General features: G+C 37.7%; 1 protein-coding gene across 6 annotated transcripts in view; it reads left to right on the top strand.

Moving 5' to 3' along the window:
* ADAMTS20 (ADAM metallopeptidase with thrombospondin type 1 motif 20) overlaps nucleotides 1-26,918 on the top strand; it is a 297,000-nt gene that overhangs the window by 119,091 nt on the left and 150,991 nt on the right. For all 6 annotated transcript variants that reach the window (XM_059935677.1, XM_059935681.1, XM_059935680.1 and 3 more), the window contains one exon: nucleotides 1,707-1,869. In XM_059935677.1, coding sequence (XP_059791660.1) covers nucleotides 1,707-1,869 — 163 coding nt within the window. The remainder of the gene's footprint in view (nucleotides 1-1,706; nucleotides 1,870-26,918) is intronic.

The raw sequence follows: 26,918 nt of genomic DNA, 5'->3' as shown, positions 1-26,918 counted from the left end.
TTGGTAGTGTATATATGTCCATGACACTCTCTCACTTTGTCACATCTTACCCTTCCCCCTCCCTGTATCCTCAAGTCCATTCTCTAGTAGGCCTGTGTCTTTATTCCCATCTTGCCACTAGGTTCTTCATGACCTTTTTTTTAAATAGGGTCATGAATGTTGAGTAGGGACCTGAAACAAGTGATAGTGGGAGCGAGCAGGGAAAAGTGCTTGAAGCAGGTTTAGAAAGTGCAAAGGTCCTGAGGTGAGAGAATATTTGTCATGTTTGAGGAATAGCAAAGACATCAGGAATGGAGCTGTAGAATGAGCCAAGGTAGAATGGGAGAAGGTGAAGTCAGAACTGTTGGTCGGGGCTTCCCTGGTGGCGCAGTGGTTGAGAATCTGCCTGCCAATGCAGGGGACACGGGTTCGAACCCTGGTCTGGGAAGATCCCACATGCCGCAGAGCAACTAGGCCCGTGAGCCACAATTACTGAGCCTGCGCGTCTGGAGCCTGTGCTCCGCAACAAGAGAGGCCGCGATAATGAGAGGCCCCGCGCACCGCGATGAAGAGTGGCCCCCACTTGCCACAACTAGAGAAAGCCCTCACACAGAAACGAAGACCCAACACAGCCATAAATAAATAAAATAAATAAAATAGTGTTAAAAAAAAAAAAAAAGAAGACCTTCATTTAAAAAAAAAAAAAAAAAAAAAAAACTGTTGGTCATCTGTGTGCTTGGAGGGACCGGGTGGTGCAAAGGGGTGGGCAGATCACGCAGGACATTGTGGACCATGGTAAGGAATTTGAATCTTACTGAATGACGTGAAAAGTCATGTTACTTTTTTGTTTTTGTTTGTTATTTTGATTTGAGAGCAACGTGATCTAGACTTAAAAATTACTGTGAGTCCTCTGTAGAGACAATAGAGGGCTATTGATTTAGTTCAGAAAGGAGAGAAAGTTAGGTTAGGTCATGGATGTAGTGATAAAATTGGGGAGAAGTGGTTAGATTTCAGTTATACCTTGAAGGTTGAGCCATTTACATTTGCAGATGAATTGAATGTGGGATTTGAGAGAGACCCATTCTTGGTTTCTCTCTCAGGATTTTTGTCCTAAGCTATCTGAATAATACTGTTGCCATTTACTGAAAGAGGGAGCACTGAAGAAATAGCAGGTTTGGACTGAAAAGAAAGTGTTTGGCTTTGGACATGTTGAGGTTGAGAATGCTACTAGGAAGTGTCAAAAAGCAAGTTGGATGTTGGATTCTGGAATTCAGGAGACAGGTCTTTGAGAAAACTCTTCAATGGCTCTCCATTGCTTACAAATTCTAAATTGCTAGCGTCACATTCAAGATCTTTCATCTGACCCCGGCCTTCCTTTTAAGTCTTGTCTCACTCTATTACCTTACATAGACCAAGCCAAAGAGGTTTTCTTACTTCTAGAATGTGCTAAGCTTTTGGCCATTTTAATGCCTTTGCCTATGCTATTCTTTATACCTGGAATACCTGTCATTTCACCTTGGTTTATTGGAATATTATCCAGTCTCCATGACTTTATACATAAGAGGGAGAAGTGAGCCAGGAAAGAAACATTATGTTTAGTTGATGGCATTTAGTGAATGAACCCCTGGCTGTCTTGTTTCTGTGCTCTCATTTTAACCTGTGGCACACAGCGTGCTTTCTCTGCTTAGTGACAGAAGAAAATTAATTTTTATTTTCTTTACTTCCAGATGGGAACGTTTAAAGCACATGATGGTGAATATTTCTTAGAACCTATAATGAAGGCAGATGGGAGTGAACATGAAGATGATCATAACAAGCCACATCTTATATACAGACAGGAATTAAAGGGGAACTATTTTCTGAAGTCTCACAAGCCTTGTGAAGTTTCAGGTAAACTATGAAGTAAAACTCTTTACGGTAAAAATATGACACTATTTAAATCTTTTTCAGGTTAGAATTTACATATTTTCCTTAAATATTGATATATATGATATTTTAAATAAATTTTCTTGACCTGTAAGGATCCAGTAGAAATTATCTGTAGGCAATTTTGTTGTAGACTAAATTTGAATCCAAAAATGTATTCAGTAGAGTTGACCCTTGCACAGCATGGTGGATAGGGGCACTGATGCCCTCACAGTTGAAAATACATGTATAACTTTACAGTCAGCCCTCCTTATATTCAGTTCTCCATCCATGGATTCAAACAACCATGATTGTGTAGTACTGTAGTACAAATTTAGTGGAAAAAACTCACATAAGTGGACCCGTGCAGTTCTAACCCGTGTTGTTCAAGGGTCCACTGTATATGAGATTTGTAGCAAAGAATCAGAAAACTTTTATTTCAGTCCGTTAGTCACAGTAGTATGATTTTTCTCAGCAGAATTTTACATGATTAAAAAAAACTGAACCTAAGTAACAATAACATGTTGCTCAATTTTGCATGCTTTTAAATTTGCATGAAGGAAGCATTGCAGATCATCTTCTGGGACTTTTTTGCTTAGCATTGTTTCTGAGGTTCATCCACGTGGGTACATGTAGCAGCTGTTCATTTTCATTGCTGAGTATATCACAGTTCACATATCCATTTTCCTGTTGATGAGCTTTTGGGTTATTTGCAGTTTTTTGCTATTATAAACAATGCTGCTGTGAAATTTTTGTCCTCATTGCCTGTGTTTGAGTTTTTCCAAAGTATGCACATAGATACTAGAGAACTACACATTGTTTTGCAAAGTGGTTTTTATCAGTTTATATTTTCAGCAATGTATGAGAGAGATGTATTTTTTTTCATTATTTCCTATAAAATTCAAACTAATGATTTATCATAGATTAGAATCTAGGAATTGCCAGTTTCTATAAAGTGTAAGTCTGTTGCTAGTAGAATACTTGTACATTGCGTAGAAGTTGTGTTAAGAGTTGTGTCCATATATGTACATGAATCTTCACTATATCATTTTGTCACTCTGTCACTCTATGAAGAATGGAGAAAAGAACCTGCAGTTATCATCAAAGTACAAAATCTAGACAAAAGAGTGGGATTAGAAAGGATTTATTTGAGATTGTAGGTGTCCATAAACTATAGTTCCAAACACTGCGATGCCATCTGTTTTGGGATATAATGATATGTAGGCCTTTGAAGGTTTTCCCTGGGAATGCACTTCTTAACCTTTGCTATTATAAGAGTGCCATTTTGGAGTGGTTCTCACTGTGTCTAAGGCCGTGTTTTAAATCTATTGACACAATAGATGCCTTTCTTATGCTTTTAATATGAGCATAAGGGTTTCATTTTTGTGGCTTCAAAGAAAACACAAATGGGTACAGCTCCACAATAGAACTCTACAGAAGGCAGCTTATGCTTGTTCTGATCTACCATTCAGGAGCAGCTTGTTTAATGAATTGTTTAGCTTCTTAAGAAGAAAGCCACCAAGTAGACACTCTGAATGCATAAATGTTTCACATAATGATATGCAAGGTTTTGCATTCACAATCAGTGTTCATTATCAGAAAGAGAATGGTTCAAGAAAAGCCAGGCCCTTTTGTTTAAAAAAACAAAAAACTTATACTAAGTTAGATTTATTATAAAGCTACAAATAACAAGCAAGTAGAAAGCTATGGGATTTACTTTTAATCGTGATATTATTTCCCACATTTATCTACTAAAATGTTAAAAGTAGTATCATTCTTTTCAGTTCTTAAATTACCTACATTTTTAGGTATAATTAACATGAATATTTTTAATCACTAAAAAAGGCAATCAGTTAGTGGCCTAAATACTTAGCTGTTAATCATCATCTTGTTAGTAAAAATGGAGAGTTATAAATGTAATTAGTAAAATGTTATCAAAGGCTTTTTTCCTCTTCCCCAGTTCACACATTGTTGTTCAGAAATACTTGCAGAATCTTACATATTCTAAAGGTAAACCTTCATTTCAGGAGAATTCTTCAAATAGGTAGGCCTAAAGATTTAGCGCGTGAACCAAAAGGATTAATTGGAAAAGGAAAGGTCATTTCCCCCCATATTTCTATTGATTTTAATTCATTACAACCCTAAAATGTTGTAATTCATAGTGACTTCAGCCTTGATGAATTAGATTAAGTTGTTTTTAACATCAGATTTCACCACATGCCTTGAGGCCATACGAATTATATTTGGTAGCCAAACCTAAGCCATTGTGGATGCCAGGTTCCCAGGTAGACATCAGGCTTAGTCTAAGTAAAATCCTGTGGAAATAGCAAAACAAGCCCATAAAACCCATGAAATGAACACACAACCACATAGTAACAAAATTAAAACCCAAGGGAGAGGGAAGCCCTGAAAAGCCTGACGGGATGAAAATAAACCTCTGGATTCTGTTAAGTGTGGTTCTGCTGTTGTTTATCCCCCAAGGCGGATCAGAGCGGGTCTGTGTTCTTCAGGGGACCCGGTGAGCCTTGCTCCCTTTCTCCCATTGCAAATTTATTCACTGAGTCCTTAATATATGTAAAGGAGGGAACTGGGTAAGACTTGAGTGCTTCTCTTCATTTAGGTTCTCCAAGCCCAATGGGTACAAATGAACACAAAAAGAGAAAAATTGCAAAACTGAGCGAAGGCTGCCCTACCTGTGTTAGGAGCAGATCAAGTGGCTGAGCAACAAAAACTGCCCTGGGTGTCACCAAGGAGGTGACATTTAAACCATTTAATCTTCACTGTGAAGGATTTATCGGTATTGTCTAAGAAAAAAAAAAGGAGGATGGGCTTATATTAAAACATCTGCGGGATTTGTTTTAGTTAAGTATGCTAAGAAGATAGACATAGAGATAACTGCCTTTGAAAGAAGAGTTTATTACTTACAGTCCCCAAGAGATGGGGACATGCCCCCCTGGGTCTCATGGAGAAGCACCCAGCTTGGTCAGGAGGCGAAGGAGGGAGGGAAAAGCATGGGCAAAGGCTTTGTTTCTGCAGTGATGGGAAGTTGTTACACAGGGTGTCTCCTGTTGGGCAGGAAGTGAAACACTGATCACAATTTGTGGTTTGCGGTCAGAAGGTTCGTAATACGGTTTCAGTGTGCTTGTTGAAAGCTGGACTGTGGGGGACATATAAACAACTTTGGCTGTTAGTTTGGTCCTGTGATTAATGCCATCTCATCAGTTACAAAAACTACAGCAGTTGGTTAGGACAGACCTCTAGATAAGGGGGAATAATATTTGTGTCTTCAGCGTCCTGATGTGTGTGAAGAAGGGTGTAGGAGGTAAGGGAAGATGAGGCCGTGAAGGCACACAGGCCGACCGGAAAGGACTCCAAGGGTCTTGTAGGCTATTCCATGAGCCCTGGGGAAATGAAGAACTTCGAACACAGACACATCCTCTCTTATAACGTATTACTCAGCTGGCAGATTATTTTTAAAGATAACTTTGGATTTGATTAAGAAGAGACTGAAGGCAGAAAGACCGAATCCAAGAAAGCAGCTATCTTGTCAACAAAGGACGTGTCAAACAAGTAAAGTGCACATAAAGAATAAATTAAAGATGATTTCCTTAAAGCATTTCCCTCAATTTTGATGATATAGTAAAGTTTTTTTTTTTTTTTGTGAGTGATCAATTTGGATATTTCTGTGAATGTGTGAGAATTGTCTTCTTAATAAAATTATATTTAGATACAGATTATTTCCCTTTCCTTTAAAGATAATTAATCAGCATGTGTTTGGGGAAACCCAGAGGTCTTTAGTGTCAGCAGAAGCCACGGTTCACTTAGTAAGCTGGGAGTCAGGGAGCAGAGTTCTACTTCTGGCTCTCTAACTGACTTTGAGACCTTAACCTCTCTGGGTCTTAACCTAGAGTAGGTAGTGAATGGCTAATGAATTTAATGGTTCCTACTTAAGTCATGTTTAGGAGTTTCTATCTTAGATACCTCACAGATACAGGAACGCAGTTACCAGAAATGAGTGAAGTGAGGTGTCATTAGGACGTTGAGGTGTCCTTAGGGCAGTGGAATAGACACACTTCTTGAAAAAGGTGCATTGGAAGTGTGGGACCATTATTACCAGATCCTTTGTATCTTACAGAGAAGCTGAAAATCTAAGATTTTTTTTAAGTGGAGGAAAAAGAAACATGAGAGCTGAATATGGCCCGTTGGCTGCCAGTTTGCAATCTTTTAATGATTTCTAAGGTTCCTGACATTTATTACATTTTATAAATTTGTGGGTAGAAAAGGAGGTACCATTAATCTAGGAAGAGAGGATTGTAAATATGGCCATGACCATGGCCAATATTTTGAACTAATAACTTGTTAATGGTATTTTTAAGAGTCAGCTCAAGCTTCTAAATATTTATAGAAATGACTATAGAGATGCCACTCATTTGCCCACCCTTTATTAAAACTACTCTCTCAAAGATCTCTTATGAGCTTCTACTGGCCAAAAGCAGTCATCTCTCTCAGGCTTACTGTTACGTCATTTGGGGGGATTATTTCTCACTCTTGATCAACTTTGGCTTCTCTGACACACTTTGCGTCCATCTTTGCTGCTTTTCTTTCTTACCTTTCTTCCCATTTCAGTTCCTGGTTGTTGTTACTTTACCATCTTCTAAGTTAAACATTTTTTAAAAGTGCTCTTCTTGGCCACCAGTTTACACCATTTCTTATATAGTCTGTGATTTTTTTGTACTTCTCTAATTTTAACTACTGACTTAAATTTTAGAGAACTTAAAAATGTTTATATTCAGCTTGTCTTGAGATGAAATCTCAGGTTTACAATTGCCTGATGCCGATGTTTTCTTGGATGTCCCAGCGGCATCTTTAGACTCAATACATCTAAATCTGAAGCCATTCTCTCTTCTATCTCGCTCTTCGCCTGCAACCCCAAAAGAAGCCTTTATTCTTTTGGTGTCCAAATTTATGTCTAAATCAAGCACGTGCTATAGTGGAAACTTAACAAGTATTGCTTTTTAAAGCCTTATTCAATTAACTAGAAAAGACTGATTTATATTTGAATAACAAATTATTTGCCTCACCCACTCAGGTTTTCCTGTTTTGCTTTATTTGTTCATCAGTATTCTAAAGTGCGTGAAAGTAGTTTATTATTTTCCTAAGTGGCTATTCTTCAGTCTTACTGTACTAGTAATGTTCTTAAGTTAAATTTCATCCCAAACCGAAGAAAAATCCTAAACTGTGAAATTTGACCTGTTAAGATTTTGAGACTGTGAATGCTATGGAATGGAAGATACATATATCTGGTTCTGTGCTTTTCAAAGCACTCTTCATAGTCATATGTCACTGATCCTTAGAGTAATTCTGAGCTATAATCATCCTCAACTTATGCATGTTTTCTGTGAGGGGAAGACCTTGTGGTGCTGTGACAATTGTTTGTTCCACACGTACAGGTTTATTTTATTAGCTGACCTGTTTTGCCAGTTGTGTGCTCTGCTTTGCCATAATTGTGAAATGTGCGTGTGTTTAAGAATGCATTCCAAAGAGAAGAATCAGTCTGCTATACTTGATGCTTATTTTGTGTTGCATTATTAGGCCTGTGGCAATTCCCAGAGTTTTGAAGTCCTATTTTATTTGTGAAGTCTTGTATTGTCTAGTTTTACTTATAGTGAAGTTAATGATTCCCACATTGGGTGAATTTTGTGAAATGGGCAAATGAGGAAGGGAACCAATAATGTTAGGAACCAGAAGGTATGTTTATCCAGTCTGTCAGGTGTATTTTGAAATGTATATATCACGATAGCTAACTGAAATCCTCTATATTTTAACTGTGGTAACAATAGTTCTTTCCAGGAAGGACTACCCGAAAACTACATACTCTTTAGAATTAAACAGTTTTTAAAAATCTTCCTTTCTCTGTATTGGGATTACATATTTCATACTATATCCTTAAACTGGAGAATGTCTTTCTGGTAGAAATAATGATTCATTCTTCTAGTTTTGAAGCATTGTTTTTTTTTCTTGATGTTGTTTCTGTACTAGCTTGGGAATGAATAGGGAGAATTGTGAATCTTGAGGTAGAAGAGAAACTATTATAGTTATAACCCCTGATTGGCGAGTAAGCTACATCAGAGTCTTAAATATAATAGTGCCAAACCACTTCTCATATTTCTGTTAAGATTTGATTACATCTCACTGTAAAATTTGAGCTTCTTGTTTGTTGCTAGGAATCCTGATGTCAACTTGTTCTGTTTCATGTGTTCATGAAATCTACTGTTGAGGTGGGAATGAGATTATTAATCCTTCTTTGAAATGTACTGTGCGTGTGTGTTTCCCTTCCACCTCCATTAAGAACTTTTCCGTCTTTGCTTTAGATTGGTCTACTTCTTGTTTTGAAATTCCTTGTAGGGATTTTAGTCACTTTGCAACTTGGTAAAGTTTCTATGTGTTTTAACTTGACAGTAATATAAGCCTCACTGCTAGAATTGGATACATCTCCATTTTCCCTTTCTTACAACAGTGCTTGTTCTTCAGTGATCTACCACCTTGTATTTTCTTTGGCTTCTTTCATACTTAATCACATGTTCTTTAAGAAGTTTTGTCCTTAATGTTTCCTCTACAATGACATGTGTCTCCTCAAATTTAAAAAAAAAAAATCCCTTTGCTCTAAGTAGAAGTTTATTTAGATGCTCTTCACTTACAGAGATAAAAATGTGAATGGAGTCGTTAGTTTTTAGCTCTTTTACTAATTGTATCTTATTACAGGTTCTTGCTTTACTAAAAATTGCTATTCATTTTACTTATAATTAGCATCTTATTCATTCTCCTGTGGTTAATGTACCTACTCATGATTTTGTAAGACTAAGAACACAGGCTTTTGAATGTCCCATAGAATGTCTCACAATTTAGGGGCTACTCTATTTATTCTGCACATAATTACCAAAAAAAAGGCCATGAAGAACCTAGTGGCAAGACAGGAATAAAGACACAGACCTACTAGAGAATGGACTTGAGGATATGGGGAGGGGGAGGGGTGAGATGTGACAGGGTGAGAGAGTGTCATGGACATATATACACTACCAAATGTAAAATAGATAGCTAGTGGGAAGCAGCCGCATAGCACAGGGAGATCAGCTTGGTGCTTTGTGACCACCTAGAGGGATGGGATGGGGAGGGTGGGAGGGAGGGAGATGCAAGAGGGAAGAGATATGGGAACATATGTATATGTATAACTGATTCACTTTGTTATAAAGCAGAAACTAACACACCATTGTAAAGCAATTATACTTCAATAAAGATGTTTAAAAAAAAAATTTCTTATGTGCTCTGTTATCCTACCTCTCAGTTTTAAGATTCTTTGTTTATGCTCCTTAAAGTAAAAGGTTACATTTTATTTCCTTATTTACATTCCTCACAGCAACTAATACTATTGAAATATGTTATGCATATAATAAATGCTGTGTAAATAGTTGAGGAATTGTTAGTACTAAAATAACCGCTTACAGGTAGGCGTGTAAGATGAGGTTCATTCAGAAGATGATTTGGGGCCTCATAGAAAGAGAACCTAACTCAGATATGGAAGTCATAGAAGCTTACTGGAGAAAATAACTCATTATCTGAGACCCAAAAGAAGAGTAGGGATTAGTCAGGGAGAGAGTGAGAAGTATTTCATATGGAAGCAACAGCATGTATAAACACCTGGAGATGAGGCAGTACTAGAACCATGTGGGAACTAAAAGTAATTAGTAAAAACTGTGGGATGCCAGGAGATGGTGAGATGACCTGATGCTGGGGAGGTCAGCAGGGGAAAGCTCGTGAAGGTCAGTGTAAACCTGGATTAGGTGTTTGGGCTTTAACTCAGCACCCATCCATAGATATTGGGAGTCGTCTCCCCCAGTAGTTCAAACAAAGGTCCTGGTATAGGGTCTGATTATTTTGTTTGACTTGACTTGGCCTGCGTTAATTGCTGTTATTGGAGACAGAGCTGTAATCAGCCACACCCACCCTGCTTGTGGGGTCAGATCACTGTAGCTGGAACTATAGACTAAGTGGATAGACAGGGATAGATACCCAAAGAGAAACTGGGGACTATTGTAAGAAGTTAGGTGAATAAATGCTGGGTAGAGAAAACCATAACAAGCAGAAACATAGGATGGACAGTTGTGATACTGGGGTTAGAAAAATTGTGTTTGAAGTGCTTTTGAGCACTGCCAAAGGAGATGCCAGCAATTGATAAGTACAGAATGAAGGGGTTATTTCTGACATTAATAGGTTAGTAGCTGACCTTCATGTTGAAAGACATGGAATGGGTAGAGGACTGAGTTATTAACAGCTAAAATACAGGCTATGGTACAAGAAAGAGAACTGGTAATATTATTCTTAGTGTAACACTGTCCAGAATTTTCAGGTAACTCATTTTTTCCACTGTCAGAAAATTCAATAATTTCACATATATTCTAGCAAACTTGGATTATCTGACCACACCTCTGTTTTTTATTTTGGGGTTGGAGAGAATGCAAATAGAAAGACTAAGCTAATATTCAGGTTGTGACTTTCAAAATTTGTGCAACAAGAAAATAGAAGAAATTTCTGAATTCTTTATCTTTTACTGTAGTAGTATATCCACTGCTAGCCCTAGAGGACTCGGTTTATAGTTCAGCTGGAAAGAGAAAATGTATGATGTAGGGTCAATAAATAAAAAGCCTGCCCTTTCTGTTTCCCATCTCGTGGTGTGCCAGGAGAAGAAAGGACAATGAAAAAGCAAGAAGAGTGTAGTGGTGACGTGTGTGTGGGCAGGTTTTCCCTGCTCCACGTTCTGGGGTGGGGTTGAATTTAATAAGTGAAGAAGGCGACTGCTAAGAGGAGACTCTGGTCCTTGTTCTACAGCAATAACTCTGGAGGATGAGGTCTCAATTTTACCCTACACATGGGTTTGTTTATTCATTTGTTCATTCATTTATAAAATATTTATTGAGTACCTCCTTCACTGAAGCTACAAAGGTTCTGGGGCTGCATAACATGTACCATGACCAGCCTGTACAAGTACAGTTGCTGTGAGGGAGGGGGAGACGGTAGTAGGAGATGAAGTCAGCATGGTAGTGGGAGGCTAGATCCTATAGTTGTAGGTGGATCCAGGTTGTGGGGCCTGAAGATTAAACAAAGGGCGGGGGGGCTTCTTTAAGAAAAATAATAGAGAAATTATGAATACAAAATTTCTAGGGTTCCTTCAAGGTCTTTGAAAGGGACTTTGTGAGAGATCAGAAGTTAACTTGTTTTAGGTTTATGGTGAACCCACCTCAACCCATAGGACATTGTAAGTCACAGTAATGGCTTTGGCTATAACTTTAACACTGGAAACCACTGTAGGAGTTTGAATGTAGGAGTGACCTGATCAGCCTACATTTTAAAGGGATCACTCAGATTGTTGTAAGGAATACTGTAAGGCTAGCAGAAGGGCAGAAGCAAAGAGGGTTAGAGGCTATTGCAGTAATCATGTTGATAAATGATGTCTTGAATTAGGGTGATAGCCATGAAGTTAGTGAGAAGTGGCCACATACTCTGTACCTTTTATTTAATTTATTAATTAATTTATTAAACATCTTTATTGGAGTATAATTGCTTTACAATGGTGTGTTAGTTTCTGCTTTATAACAAAGTGAAGCAGCTATACATATACATATATCCCCATATTCCCTCCCTCTTGTATCTCCCTCCCTCCCACCCTCCCTATCCCACCCCTCTAGGTGGTCACAAAGCACCGAGCTGATCTCCCTGTGTTATGCGGCTGCTTCCCACTAGCTATCGATTTTACATTTGGTAGTGAAAATATGTCCATGCCACTCTCACTTTCTCCCAGCTTACCCTTCCCCCTCCCTGTGTCCTCAAGTCCATTCTCTAGTAGGTGTGCATCTTTATTCCCATCCTGCCCCTAGGTTCTTCATGACCTTTTTTTTTTTTTTTTTTTAAGATTCCATATATATGTGTTAGCATATGGTATTTGTTTTTCTCTTTCTGACTTAACTTCACTCTGTATGACAGACTCTAGGTCCATCCACCTCGCTACAAATAACTTAATTTTGTTTCTTTTTATGGCTGAGTAATATTCCATTGTATACATGTGCCACATCTTCTTTATCCATTCATCCAATGATGGACACTTAGGTTGCTTCCATGTCCTGGCTATTATAAATAGAGCTGCAATGAACATTGTGGTACATGACTCTTTTTGAATTATGGTTTTCTCAGGGTATATGCCCAGTACTGGGATTGCTGGGTCATATGGTAGTTCTATTTTTAATTTTTTAAGGAACCTCCATACTGTTCTCCATAGTGGCTGTATCAATTTACATTCCCACCAACAGTGCAAGAGGAATCCCTTTTCTCCACACCCTCTCCAGCATTTATTGTTTCTAGATTCTTTGATGATAGCCATTCTGACTGGTGTGAGATGATACCTCATTGAGTTTTGATTTGCATTTCTCTAATGATTAATGCTGTTGAACATTCTTTCATGTGTTTGTTGGCAATCTGTATATCTTCTTTGGAGAAATGTCTATTTAGGTCTTCTGCCCATTTTTGGATTGGGTTGTTTGTTTTTTTGATATTGAGCTGAATGAGCTGCTTGTAAATTTTGGAGATTAATCCTTTGTCAGTTGCTTCATTTGCAAATATTTTCTCCCATTCTGAGGGTTGTCTTTTCATCTTGTTTATGGTTTCCTTTGCCGTGCAAAAGCTTTGAAGTTTAATTAGGTCCCATTTGTTTATTTTTGGTTTTATTTCCATTTCTGTAGGAGGTGGGTCAAAAAGGATCTTGCTGTGATTTATGTCATAGAGTGTTCTGCCTATGTTTTCCTCTAAGAGTTTGATAGTGTCCGGTCTTACATTTAGGTCTCTAATCCATTTTGAGTTTATTTTTGTGTATGGTGCTAGGGAGTGTTCTAATTTCATTCTTTTACATGAAGCTGTCCAGTTTTCACAGCACCACTTATTAAAGAGGCTGTCTTTTCTCCATTGTATATTTTTGCCTCCTTTATCAAAGATAAGGTGACCATATTTGCGTGGGTATATCTCTGGGCTTTCTATCCTGTTCCATTGATCTATATTTCTGTTTTTGTGCCAATACCATACTGTCTGGATTACTGTAGTTTTGTAGTATACTCTGAAGTCAGGGAGCCTGATTCCTCCAGCTCCGTTTTTCTTTCTCAAGATTGCTTTGGCTATTTGGGGTCTTTTGTGTTTCCATACAAATTGTGAAATTTTTTGTTCTAGTTCTGAGAAAAATGCCAGTGGTAGTTTGATAGGGATTGCACTGAATCTGTAGATTGCTTTGGGTAGTATAGCCATTTTCACAATGTTGATTCTTCCAATCCAAGAACATGATATATCTCTCCATTTGTATCATCTTTAATTTCTTTCATCAGTGTCTGATAGTTTTCTGCATACAGGTCTTTTGTCTCCTTAGGTAGGTTTATTCCTAGGTATTTTATTCTTTTTGTTGCAATGGTAAATGGGAGTGTTTCCTTAATTTCACTTTCAGATTTTTCGTCATTAGTGTATAGGAATGCAAGAGATTTCTGTGCATTAATTTTGTATCCTGCTACTTTACCAAATTCATTGATTAACTCTAGTAGATTTCTGGTAGCATCTTTAGGATTCTCTATGTATAATATCATGTCATCTGCAAACAGTGACAGCTTTACTTATTCTTTTTTGATTTGGATTCCTTTTATTTCTTTTTCTTCTCTGACTGCTGTGGCTAAAACTTCGAAACTATGTTGAATAATAGTGGTGAGAGTGGGCAGCCTTGTCCTGTTCCTGATCTTAGTGGAAATGGTTTCAGTTTTTCACCATTGAGAACAATGTTGGCTGTGGGTTTGTCATATATGGCCTTGATTATGTTGAGGTAACTTCCCTCTATGTCTACTTTCTGGAGGATTTTTATCATAAATAGGTGTTGAATTTTGTTGAAAGCTTTTTCTGCATCTATTGAGATGATCATATGGTTTTTATTCTTCAGTTTGTTAATATGGTGTATCACAATGATTGATTTACGTATATTGAAGAATCCTTGCATTCCTGGGATAAACCCCACTTGATTATGTTATGTGATACTTTTAATCTGCTATTGGATTCTGTTTGCTAGTATTTTGTTGAGGATTTTTGCATCTATGTTCATCAGTGATGTTGGCCTGTAGTTTTCTTTCTTTGTGACATCTTTATCTGGTTTTGGTATCAGGGTAGCCTCGTAGAATGACTTTGGGAGTGTTCTTCCCTCTGCTATATTTTGGAAGAGTTTGATAAAGATAGATGTTAGCTCTTCTCTAAATGTTTGATAGAATTTGCCTGTGAAACCATCTGGTCCTGGGCTTTTGTTTGTTGGAAGGTTTTTAATCACAGTTTCAATTTCAGTGCTTGTGATTGGTCTGTTTATATTTTCATTTCTTCCTGGCTCAGTCTCAGAAGGTTGTGCTTTTCTAAGAATTTGTCCATTTCTTCCAGGTTGTCCATTTTATTGGCATAGAGTTGCTTGTAGTAATCTCTCATGATCCTTTGTTTCTGACATGTCAATTGTTACTTCTCCTTTTTCATTTCTAATTCTATTGATTTAAGTCTTCTCCTTTTTTTCTTGATGAGTCTGTTAATGGTTTATCAACTTTGTTTATCTTCTCAAAGAACCAGCTTTTAGTTTTATTGATCTTTGCTATTGTTTCCTTAATTTCTTTCTCATTTATTTCTGCTCTGATCTTTATAATTTCTTTCCTTCTGCTAACTTTGGGGTTTTTTTTTGTTTTTCTTTCTCTAATTGCTTTAGGTGTAAGGTTAGGTTGTTTATTTGAGATGTTTCTTGTTTCTTAAGGTAGGATTGTGTTGCTATAAACTTCCCTCATAGAACTGCTTTTGCTGCATCCCATAGGTTTTGGGTCGTCGTGTTTTCATTGTCATTTGTTTATAGGTATTTTTTGATTTCCTCTTTGATTTCTTCAGTGATCTCTTGGTTATGAAGTAGTGTATTGTTTAGCCTCCATGTGTTTGTATTTTTTACAGATTTTTTTCCTGTAATTGATATTTAGTCTCATAGCGTTGTGGTCGGAAGAGTTACTTGATACAATTTCAATTTTCTTAAATTTACCAAGGCTTGATTTGTGACCCAAGATATGATCTATCCCAGAGAATGTTCCATGAGCACTTGAGAAGAAAGTGTATTCTATTGTTGTTGGATGGAGTGTCCTGTAAATATCAATTAAGTCCATCTTGTTTAATGTATCATTTAAAACTTGTGTTTCCTTATTTATTTTCATTTTGGATGATCTGTCCGTTGGTGAATGTGGGGTATTTAAAGTCCCCTACTATGATTGTGTTACTTTCGATTTCCCCTTTTATGGCTGTTAGCATTTGCCTTATGTATTGAGGTGCTCCTATGTTGGGAGCATAAATATTTACAATTGTTATATCTTCTTCTTGGATTGATCCCTTGATCATTATGTAGTTTCCTTCTTTTTCTCTTGTAATAGTCTTTGTTTTGAAGTCTATTTTGTCAGATATGAGAATTGCTACTCCAGGTTTCTTTTGATTTCCATTTGCATGGAATATCTTTTTTCATCCCCTCACTTTCAGTCTGTATGTGTCCCTATATCTGAAGTGGGTCTCTTGTAGACAGCATATATATGGGTATTGTTTTTGTATCCATTCAGCCAGTCTATGTCTTTTGGTTGGAACATTTAATCCATTTACATTTAATGTAATTATTGATATGTATGTTCTTATTACCATTTTCTTAATTGTTTTGGGTTTGTTAATGTAGGTGTTTTCCTTCTCTTGTGTTTCCTGCCTAGAGTAGTTCCTTTAGCATTTGTTGTAGAGCTGGTTTGGTGGTACTGAATTCTCTTAGCTTTTGCTGGTCTGTAAAGGTTTTAATTTCTCCGTTGAATCTGAATGAGTTCCTTGCTGGGTAGAGTAATCTTGGTTGTAGTTTTTTTCCTTTCATCCCCTTAAATATGTCCTGCCACTCCCTTCTGGCTTGCAGAGTTTCTGCTGAAAGATCAGCTGTTAACCTTATGGGGATTCCCTTGTATGTTATTTGTTGTTTTTCCCTTGCTGCTTTTAATATTTTTTCTTTCTGTTTAATTTTTGATAGTTTGATTAATATGTGTCTTGGTGTGTTTCTCCTTGGATTTATCCTGTATGGGACTCTCTGCACTTCCTGGACGTGATTAACTATTTCCTTTCCCATATTAGGGAAGTTTTCAACTCTAATTTCTTCAAATATTTTCTCATTCTCTTTCTTTTTCTCTTCTGGGACCCCTATGATTCGAATGTTGGTGTGTTTAATATTGTCCCAGAATTCTCTGAGACTGTCCTCAATTCTTTTCATTCTTTTTTCTTTATTTTGCTCTGCAGTAGTTATTTCCACTATTTTTTCTTCCTGGTCACTTATCCATTTTTTTGCCTCAGTTATTCTGCTATTGATTCCTTCTAGAGAATTTTTAATTTCATTTATTGTGTTGTTCATCATTGTTTGTTTGCTCTTTAGTTCTTCTAGGTCCTTGTTAAACGTTTCTTGTATTTTCTCCATTCTGTTTCCAAGATTTTGGATCATCTTTACTATCATTACTCTGAATTCTTTTTCAGGTAGACTGCCTATTTCCTCTTCATTTGTTTGGTCTGGTGGGTTTTTACCTTGCTCCTTCATCTGCTGTGTGTTTCTCTGTCTTCTTATTTTGCTTAACATACTGTGTTTGGGGTGTCCTTTGCGCAGGCTGCAGGTTTGTAGTTCCCGTTGTTTTTGGTGTCTGCCCCCAGTGGCTAAGGTTCGTTCATTGGGTTGTGTAGGCTTCTTGGTGGAGGGGACTAGTGCATGTGTTCCGGTGGATGAGGCTGGATCTTGTCTTTGTGGTGGGCAGGTCTGCGTCCGGTGGTGTGTTGTGTGGTGTCTGTGACCTTATTATGATTTTAGGCAGCCTTTGTGCTAATGGGTTGTGTTGTGTTCCTTTCTTGCTAGTTGTGTGTCAATGCTTGCTAGTGTCCAGCATTGTAGCTTGCTGGTCATTGATTGGAGCTGGGTCTTGGTGTTGAGATGGAGATCTCTGGGAGATTTTCACCGTTTGATATTACTTGGAGCTGGGAGGTCTCTGGTGGACCAATGTCCTGAACTCAGCTTTCCTACCTCAGAGGCACAGGCCTGACATTTGGCCGTAGCACCAAGACCCTGTCATCCACACAGCTCAGAATAAAAGGGAGAAAAAAAGAAATAAAATAAAACAAAATAAAGTTATTAAAATAAAAAATAAAAAATAATTATTAAAAATTAAAAAATTAAAAAGTAAAAAAAAAAAAAGAAAGAAAGAAGAGACCAACCAAAGCAAAAAACAAATCCAGCAATGATAACAAGCGCTAAAAACTATAAAAAAAAAATAAATAAATAAAACGGACAGACAGAACCCTAGGACACATGGTAAAAGCAAAGCTCTACAGACAAAATCACACAAAGAAGCATACACAGACACACTCACAAAAAGAGAAAAAGGAAAAAAAAATGTATATATCGTTGCTCCCAAATTCCACCACCTTAATTTGGGATTATTCATTGTCTATTCAGGTATTCCACAGATGGCAGGGTGCATCAAGTTGATTGTGGAGACTTAATCCACTGCTCCTGAGGCTGCTGGGAGAGATTTCCCTTTCCCTTCTTAGTTCACAGAGCTCCTGGGGTTCCGCTTTGGATTTGGTCCCTCCTCTGCGTGTAGGTCGCCTGAGGGTGTCTGTTCTTCACTCAGACAGGACGTGGTTAAAGGAGCAGCTGATTTGGGGGCTCTGGCTCACTCAGGCCGGGGGGAGGGAAGGGTACGGATGCGGGGTGAGCCTGCGGCAGCATAGGCTGGCGTGACGTTGCACCAGCCTGAGGCGTGCTGTGTGTTCTCCTGGGGAAGTTGTCCCCGGATCCCGGGACCCTGGCAGTGGCAGGCTGCACAGGCTCCCGGGACGGGAGGTGTGGAGAGTGACCTGTGCTTGCACATAGGCTTCTTGGTGGCTGCAGCAGCAGCCTTGGTGTCTCATGCCTGTATCTCGGGTCTGCGCTGATAGCCGTGGCTCTCGCCCGTCTCTGGAGCTCCTTTAAGTGGCGCTCTTAATCCCCTCTCCTCGTGCACCAGGAAACAAAGAGGGAAGAAAAAGTCTCTTGCCTCTTCTGCAGTTCCAGACTTTTTCCCAGACTCCCTCCAGGCTAGCTGTGGCGCACTAGCCCCTTCAGGCTGTGTTCATGCAGCCAACCTCAGTCCTCTCGCTGCGATCCGACCGAAGCCCGAGCCTCAGCTCCCAGCCCCCGCCCGTCCTGGCAGGTGAGCAGACAAGCCTCTCAGGCTGGTGAGTGCTGGTTAGCAGCGATTCTCTGTGCAGGAATCTCTCCGCTTTGCCCTCTGCACCCCTGTTGCTGCACTCTTCTCCATGGCTCTGAAGCTTCCCCCCCAACCCCCTGTCTCCACCTGCGAAGGGGCTTCCTAGTGTGTGGAAACCTTTCCTCCTTCACAGCTCCCTCCCACTGGTGCAGGGCCCGTCCCTATTCTTTTGTCTTTGTTTTTTCTTTTTTCTTTTGCCCTACCCAGGTATGTGGGGAGTTTCTTGCCTTTTGGGATGTCTGAGTTCTTCTGCCAGCGTTCAGTAGGTGTTCTGTAGGAGTTGTTCCACATGCAGATGTATTTCTGATGTATTTGTGGGGAGGAAGGCAATCTCCATGTCTTACTCGTCCACCATCTTTAAGGTCTCACTCTGTACATTTTAATTGTCAAGCTGATAGGTGGGTTGAGGGTGAGGGTTGACAGTAAAAATTGTCACAGATAATTCGAAGTTTTGTTTTGTTTTAAATGAAAGCTTCTTTCTCTCTTTCTTTCTTTCTTTCTTTCTTTCTTTCTTTCTTTCTTTCTTTCTTTTTGGCTGTGTTGGGTCTTCGTTTTCTGTGCAAGGGCTTTCTCTAGTTGCGGCGAGCGGGGGCCACTCCTCATCGCGGTGCATGGGCCTCTCACTGTCGTGGCCTCTCTTGTTGCAGAGCACAAGCTCCAGACGCACAGGCTCAGTAGTTGTGGGCCCAGTTGCTCCGCGGCATGTGGGATCTTCCCAGACCAGGGCTCGAACCCGTGTCCCCTGCATTGGCAGGCAGATTCTCAACCACTGTGCTACCAGGGAAGCCTCTAATTCTAAGTTTTATGTTTGTTTGTTTGTTTTGCCTGAACAAATGGAAGGATGGAGTTGTCACTTTCTAAGATGGGGAAGTCTGAAGGAACCACAGGTTAGGAGGGAATAACAGGAATTAGGTTTTAGACATTTTGAATTTAAGGTGCCAATTAGGTATGCAAAGGGAGAATAGTCAGGTAGGCAATAGAAAATATGAGTTGGGAGCTCAATAGGGGAGTCTGAGCTTGGGATAATAATTTGGGAGTCAGACCGTAAGTGATATTTAAAGATAAGTTTGTATGAAATTGCATAGGGAATGGAATAGATAGAGAAGAGAAAACATCCGAGGACTCTACTATGGGGCATGTCGATTTTTAACAGTTGGGGAGATGAGGAGAAAACTAGGAAGACTGAAAAGTAGAGGCCAGGGTGATAATTAAAGAGAACCCTGAGGAATGTGTACCCCAAAGCCAAGTGAAAAAAATTTTCAAAAAGGTAGGAGTGATTAATTAGCTAAATGATGCTGAGAATTCAAAGAACATGAAGATTTAGAACTGATTATTGGATTTTGCAAAGTAGAGATGATTGGTGACCCTAACTGTTGTGCTGACTGGAATGGGTTCCAGAATATTTTCAGGAATAAAACTCATAAAATTAAGGTATTATAAAGGAGACTTAGATGAACTATCTTTAGGCTTTCCTTGTTGAGGACTAATCCTGTCAATGGTGAAAACCTTCATAGAAAAGATGATATATTAAACTTTGGAATGTAGCATAAAATAAAATAAAAAATAAAATAAAATAAAATAAATCTTTGAAATTAAGAGCTCAATCTATCAATTTCAAATTTTGATTTATTCCTTTTGTCAAAATCCAGAAATAGTGGACTTACTAAAACTATGAAAAGCAGTGTAAATAAGTTTATTTTGTGTAAAAGTTAATTGAGGTATTTCATAGAAATTGAAAACATTTAGCATAACATTTATTCTGAAAAGTGTCCTTATATGTCGATCTGTTTCGCATAGTATTTTTTCTTCCATTGATCTATATATCTGTCGTGCCAACACCAAAAACAATGTTGCTAAAAATAGTCCTAAAAATATTATAGCTCTATTATAAGTCTTGAAATGTGGTAGGACAAGTCCTTGATATATGTAAATGACCCTTTACATTTACATATATGTATTTTAGAATCAACTTGTTGGTTTCCACAAAAGGAAAAAAAGGGATTTTGATTGGATTTAATTGCATCAATAGATCAATTTGGAGCAGTGACATCTTTCTAATATCGTCTTCTAATCCATCAGTATGGCATATCCATATATTCTTGCTTAATTTCCCATTTCATATTTTATAGATTTCTTTGTAGAAGTCTTGTATCTTTGTTTTCTTCCTGGGTATTTGGTCAGTTTTGACACTATTGTAAATGGTATAATTTAAAAAATTTCATCTTTTAATTATTGTACATAAAAATGCAGGCGAAGTTTATATTGATCTTTATTTTTTTATTTTTAAAATTTATTTTATTTTTGGCTGCGTTGGGTCTTTGTTGCTGTGTGTGGGGTTTCTCTAGTTGTGGCAAGTGGGGGCTGCTCTTCATTGCGGTGAATGGGCTTCTCATTGTGGTGGCTTCTCTTGTTGCAGAGCATGGGTGCTAGGCACGTGGGCTTCAGTAGTTGTGGCACGTGGGCTCAGTAGTTGTGGCTCGTAGGCTCTGGAGCACAGGCTCAGTAGTTGTGGCACACAGGCGTGCTAGGCACGTGGGCTTCAGTAGTTGTGGCACGTGGGCTCAGTAGTTGTGGCTCGTAGGCTCTGGAGCACAGGCTCAGTAGTTGTGGCGCACAGGCTTAGTTGCTCCGCATCATGTGGGATCTTCCCGGACCAGGACTTGGACCATGTCCCCTGCATTGGCAGGTGGATTCTTAACCACTGTGCCACGGGGGAAGTCCCTATATCGATCTTATATTTAGCAACTGTGCTCATATATTCTAATAGTTTATCTGTTCATACTTTTGGATTTTGTAGGTGAACAGTCATATAAGACAGTTTTATTTCTTCCTTTGAAAGATTATTTCAACATTTTATTTCTTTTCTTGCTTCAATGCACTGGCTAGGATTTCTAGAACAATGTTGAATGGAAATGGCAATGATGAAAATCCTTGCCTCATCACCAATTTTGGAATGAAAGCTTTTGACCTGTTCTGATGTGTACAGTGTTTACAACAAAATGTTGTGTCTTTCTTAGGAAGAAAAATCTATTTTTATCTGATTAAGAAAGTTACCCTGAACACCTGCTTTATTAAGAACTTTTATTATGAATGGATATTGAATTTTATCAAAACATTTTATGCTGCATGTACCAAGGTGATCATATTTTCCCCCTTTGTTCAGTTATTTGATTCTCAAATGGCAAGTCTGGCTTGGGTTCTTATCAGACTAGGTTTGCTAATATTTTCTTTAGACTTTCTATATCTATGTTCATGAATGAATATGGTTTGTAATTTTTTCCATTTTTGCATAGAAAAGAGCGAGGAATATGAGGGCCTATTGAAAAGAATGATTAAAATGGTGGACCATGGAATATGAGCTGCATAATCATTTTTGTTTTATACACTTGATATTCTTTTAGATTTACTCAGCAGGTAAAGGAGAGAAGTCAATAAGTCAATAGGTTTGTGGAGCGCAGTAAATGTAAACTTTTCTATCTAAAGTATTAGATTACTAATCAGCCAGGTAGCTCATTTTACAGTTTTCTTTTGGTCTACCAAACACATGACTTAACTGCTAATGCTTAGTGAAGTAAATTTTTATCTTTGGCTTGCTACTGTTGAGTCACATTACGCTTTCCTCATGAAGAGGGTGCAAGATTCTAATTATTTGCAATTAAAATCCAATTCAGAATTGCAGCATTCAAAAGCAGCCCTGCTTAAAGACATTGAGACATGAGACTGGGCTGCTCTCACAATGAGTACAAATGTAGGGGAAAACTGCACAAGGATGGGCCATGTTCTTGGCTGGTCTCAGCCTGTGTTCCACTATTTGTGAAGATCATTACTGCCGGAGTGAAAGTTGGGCCAATGGCCAGGTCAGTGACAGATACACTGTTACATGTGGAGAACATCCAGATCTCTGGATCTACCCCAAGAAGGCTTCTTCCTTGGGCTTTTCTTCCTTGGAAGAGAGCCAGAAAACTGAAGCGAAAAACTCCCTTCCCACTCTGATCTGTCAGGCTGCAGTTTGCAACTTCTTTTGCATAAATACAAATGTACCTGGATGTTACAGTCACTTCCTGGTGTAAGATTGATGGAAACATTCTTTCAGAAAGTGGTGATGTGTTAAATTCTGAGGTGTAGCATAAAATAAAATACCTGCTTGAAAATATGAGTTCAATCTATCTAATTTCAAAGTTGGATTTTTTCCCACTTTTGTCAAAAACTACAAATACTGGACTTAATAGAAGCTTTTACAAAAGCAATGTGAATAAAAACTGATTCCATAATATCTATTAAGATATCACATAAAATTTTAATTTTTAACATTTTATATTCATTTAATGACTATCTTTTAATTGTATCTCTAAGTTTTTCAGTGTTATATTTACTTTGGAAAACACCTTTAATAGTCCTTATTTTAAAAAATCTTTCAAGCAAATATTAAAGGTTCAAAGAATATTTCATATAAGAATTCTATTTTCAGTCAAAGCTGTTTCAGGAATTTTAGTCAGGAGAAGTAGATATATATTTTAAGAAATAAACTGTAATGACCAGAGTAGCATTGGAATAAAGAATGAGTTAAAGTATAACCTTAGATTACATTTTAGATTTTTATGAGTTATAACTTTATTTTCCAAAAATATCCAAGACATAAATTATAGTTAATAACACAAAAGGAAGTGCTCATCTAAGATTTTAATGAGTTATTTAGTAATAGTGTAGAAAATAGTGTTATATCAATACTTGAATTGATAGAGCAAATAGGGCGTAATGCTTATATAAGTGCCTACTTTGAACTAACTTTGCACTTTGGGAGGTGTTTTAGAATGCTTAGTACTTAAAATTATCCCAAGGCAGTTCTGGAATGATTCCACATGAACCAGATTGTCAGATAATGTGGGAAGACCGAGCTCTAGGAGCAACTCATGCAAAGTTTGAAAAACAGAGGGAGTTATGTTATCTACTGTTAAATAATAGTAAGTGGATGTGGTTTAGGAGTGGCTTGCCATGAAGTCTCATCTGAAAACAAGAAAATAAGATTGATAAGGTAGAATTCCGTACTGGTGTCCATTTTAATAGCGTTATGCTATATTCTAATTTTAGCAGCCCTGCACCCTTGCAAAATAAACTCACTACATATCAATGTGATATGTAGTGTTCAGCATGAATTCTGAGTAACTAATTTTTCTTTAAAGAATGAAGTGATACATTTCATTTACATGTTCAGTTCCTAGGGTATAAATTTAACTCATTGATACGATTTTCAAACCCCTTTTCAAGCAGTAATGGAGTAGGAATATCACATTGTTATATATGTAATTGTCCATCTAAATTCTTCTGATATTTGTGTTGGTTGGTTAGTTTGTCTTAGTCTCACTTTGCTTAGAATTTCTGATAAGGGATAGGATTTGAAGATGCGAAAAGGCACAAAATGCAAAGGGCAATACAAGTGTTCCTCTTTTATAACCATCAAGTGTAGAGGTTGGGATGCCAAAAGCTGAAAAGAGACAACTGGTGTGTATTCCTTTCCATTAAAAAAAACTTAAAGGTTTTGAATTTATGAATGAATACGTGCCTGTTTTCAACTCTTTTTAAAAAAAAAAAAATTTATTTATTTGACTGCACCAGGTCTTAGTTGCAGCATGTGGGATCTTTAGTTACAGCATATGGGATCTTTAGTTGCAGCATGTGCGGGATCTTTAGCTGTGGCATGTGAACTCTTAGTTGCAGCACGTGGGATCTAATTCCCTGACCAGGGATTGAACCTGGGCCCCCTGCATTGGGAGTGCCGAGTCTTAGCCACTGGACCACCAGGGAAGTCCCTCAGCTCTTGACCTATGCAAGAATCCTTGATCAGCTTGTTAGGGAAATAGTCTTCTATACCTTTAGAGTAAGCCCCTATGGTTGACTTCTTGAGAATATGGAAGAAGAAAGGGTATTTACTCTGTAATATTTGACCAGTGTGCCCTTTGCCCTGTCAGCACACATAGCAGAAGGAACTAGAATTTCTTGCTGGATATAGGATTAATGGGAGTAATATGGGGGTTTCCAGTGCCCTCTTTTCTTCTCTCTGAGGGCCAGTAGAGTAAAATGACAGTACCAGGTCTGTCTCAAGTCTATGCAAGGTCGAGCTAAATCCCTTTATATCCAAATCTTGGCTCAACTCTATGATTCTGTAATGCAAAGAAGACTAGACCCCATATTTTCATTAATATGACTAGCTAGTTCCTCTTTTAATTTTGTAGGAGGCAGGATTTTCCATTATGACCTTGGCTACTAAATTCTTAACATTCTGCATGTATTACCCACATATGACTTTTAGAAGAGTCATGTGATGTGGAATTCAGATGTAATAATTGATATTGAGGAAATATGAATTCATCTCTTTGTTATGCCACTTATTTAGTTGGTGGCTGTTGAAATTTTATGTAACCTGTGTCACATCTCTGTTTTAAAAAGTGTACTGTAATAGTAGCTGATTCAGGGATGCGATGAGGACTAATGACATAATGATTCTTTTATATTTCAGGTTTCAGCTGGCCACAGGCAAGTCCATAATCTTCTGCATATTTATTACTAGTAGGTGGCATTCTAATTATTAACTTGTGAACTGCTTTTAAATAAAGCACTATAAAATATTTCATAATCTAAGTGCCACAATTCTATAATAGTGGTTGAGATTTCTAATATTGACAAATCAGAGAGCTATAGATTTTTATAACTTTTTATGTTATGGAATGCTACTATTAAAAAATATGTTCTGGAATTATATTTATAAGCTATGTTAGCCTGGGCAGTTTACTTGACCCTCCTGTTCCTCACTTTCTTCATATATAAAGTGAAGATAATCACAATACCTACCTTATAAAGTTATTGTTAATAATAAGATAATTTATGTGAAATGTATAAGTACCTGGTACATTGTAAGCAGTCATTGAGTATTATGTTTGCCATTATTGCTGCTAGTAGTATTAATAAGAAAACTCAATAGGGTTGCAACATAGGACATTTAATAGATACAGAAAACAGTTTAAACCATGAGAAAATATAATTTAGATTTCACAGTATACCTGCTATGGTCATCCTTTATTTCAAGGCACACCCAGTTCTTTGAGCTGGGAGTGCTACTGGGTATTTAACAGGTAGTTTGAAATGTTGATGGTCTAGAATAAGCTTCATTTGATTTCATGCCATCATGTTTTAAATGGATGGTTAGGTGCTATTGGAGAAGTATAAAATTTGTTTACTCATCTGGTCAAATACAGAGCATGAGTATCAATTCCAGCCTCAGCACAGAGACTGGAGTGAATGTTGTACTTGATATTAGGAAAGTCAAAGGCAATCCCTCTTGTCTTTGAATAGCTGCTGCTGTACATCATGATTAGTATTACCCCTTCTCTGATGTTCTGGTCTGATAAATCTTTTGTCTTGTTCCTCAGCGTATTCCTTTCTTCTGTCTCTCTCCTTCTGTCTTCCTTTTTTCCGTCTCACCCCCAACTTTCTATCATCCTCATTTTCTTTCTCCTAATCCTTTTCCCTTCTTTCCATGAACATTTGTTGAGCACATACAAAGGGCACAACACATTACCCAGCAGTGTTCCCAGGCTTTAGGGAGGGTATAGCTTGATGGTAGTGGGGATGACGGTGTTTAGTGGTAGGCTGATGGCGAGGGGCTTGGACTTCATCTTATGGGCTATGAGGAGCCATTGTAATTCCTTGAATAAGCGTGAGATAAAAGAGATGTTTCTAAAAATTAATCTTTTCGGATACCACTGAAGGATGAATGGGAGGGAGAAGAGATTGAAGATGGTGGGACCATTTGGAGACTCTTTGATTCTTATTTTGCATTTATGATTCCAGCAGTGTTACTCTAAAGTGAGGAAGACCTGAATGAAGTTAGAGGCAACAATATTGTTGCCAACAGGAGCAATACAGGGAACGTTTTGAAGGAGAAGTGGCAAAACTTGGTGACCAGATGCAAAGGGTAAAGGAAGGATAGGAAGAGCACAATGGTGGTGTACAGTTTAGTGTCAGTATAGTATTTGGAAGTTATTGCTCACATTAATACAAATGGGGAAACCGGGAATGGGAAAAGAAAATTATCTCATTTTTATATATTTTGAGTATGAGGTGCCAGTAAGACATTCAAGTCAAATTATGGGCTTCTAATTTCATTATTGTTTGACAAATTTTTTAGTAGTTTATATTCTTATAGATTATAACTTAATCTCCTTGCATTCTAGAATACACTATGCTGTTTTAAGGGTTATATTCACGGATGTAATTTTAAGTATTTTATGTTCTAGTAAGTAGATTATCATTGTTGGATGATGTTTGAGATGTGGTGGTTTGGTCTAAATTAGTTTTGGGTCACAATACACTTGTTATTAATAAAGGACAAGACGTAGTTTAAACATTTGAGTCAATGGAACATAGACGAGCATTGCATAGAAATGATGTAATTGAATTGGCAAATGAACGTTGAATAATGCCCATTTATTTAGGGTATTTGGAAAGGTTACGTTATCATTATTTGTTATACTCCTTAAGTATAAATATCAGAAAAAAGGTAATGAGATAAAACATTTAGACTATAAAATAGTTATAGATACTGTTTTAAAAAATAATATTGTAATTGAAATAAACAGTAAACAAATTCAT

Source organism: Balaenoptera ricei, chromosome 10 (assembly GCF_028023285.1).
Source record: "Balaenoptera ricei isolate mBalRic1 chromosome 10, mBalRic1.hap2, whole genome shotgun sequence".
NCBI classification, from domain to species: Eukaryota; Metazoa; Chordata; class Mammalia; order Artiodactyla; family Balaenopteridae; genus Balaenoptera; species Balaenoptera ricei.
The sequence above is the reverse complement of the archived record's forward strand: the minus strand, read 5'-3'. Positions and strand labels throughout refer to the sequence as shown.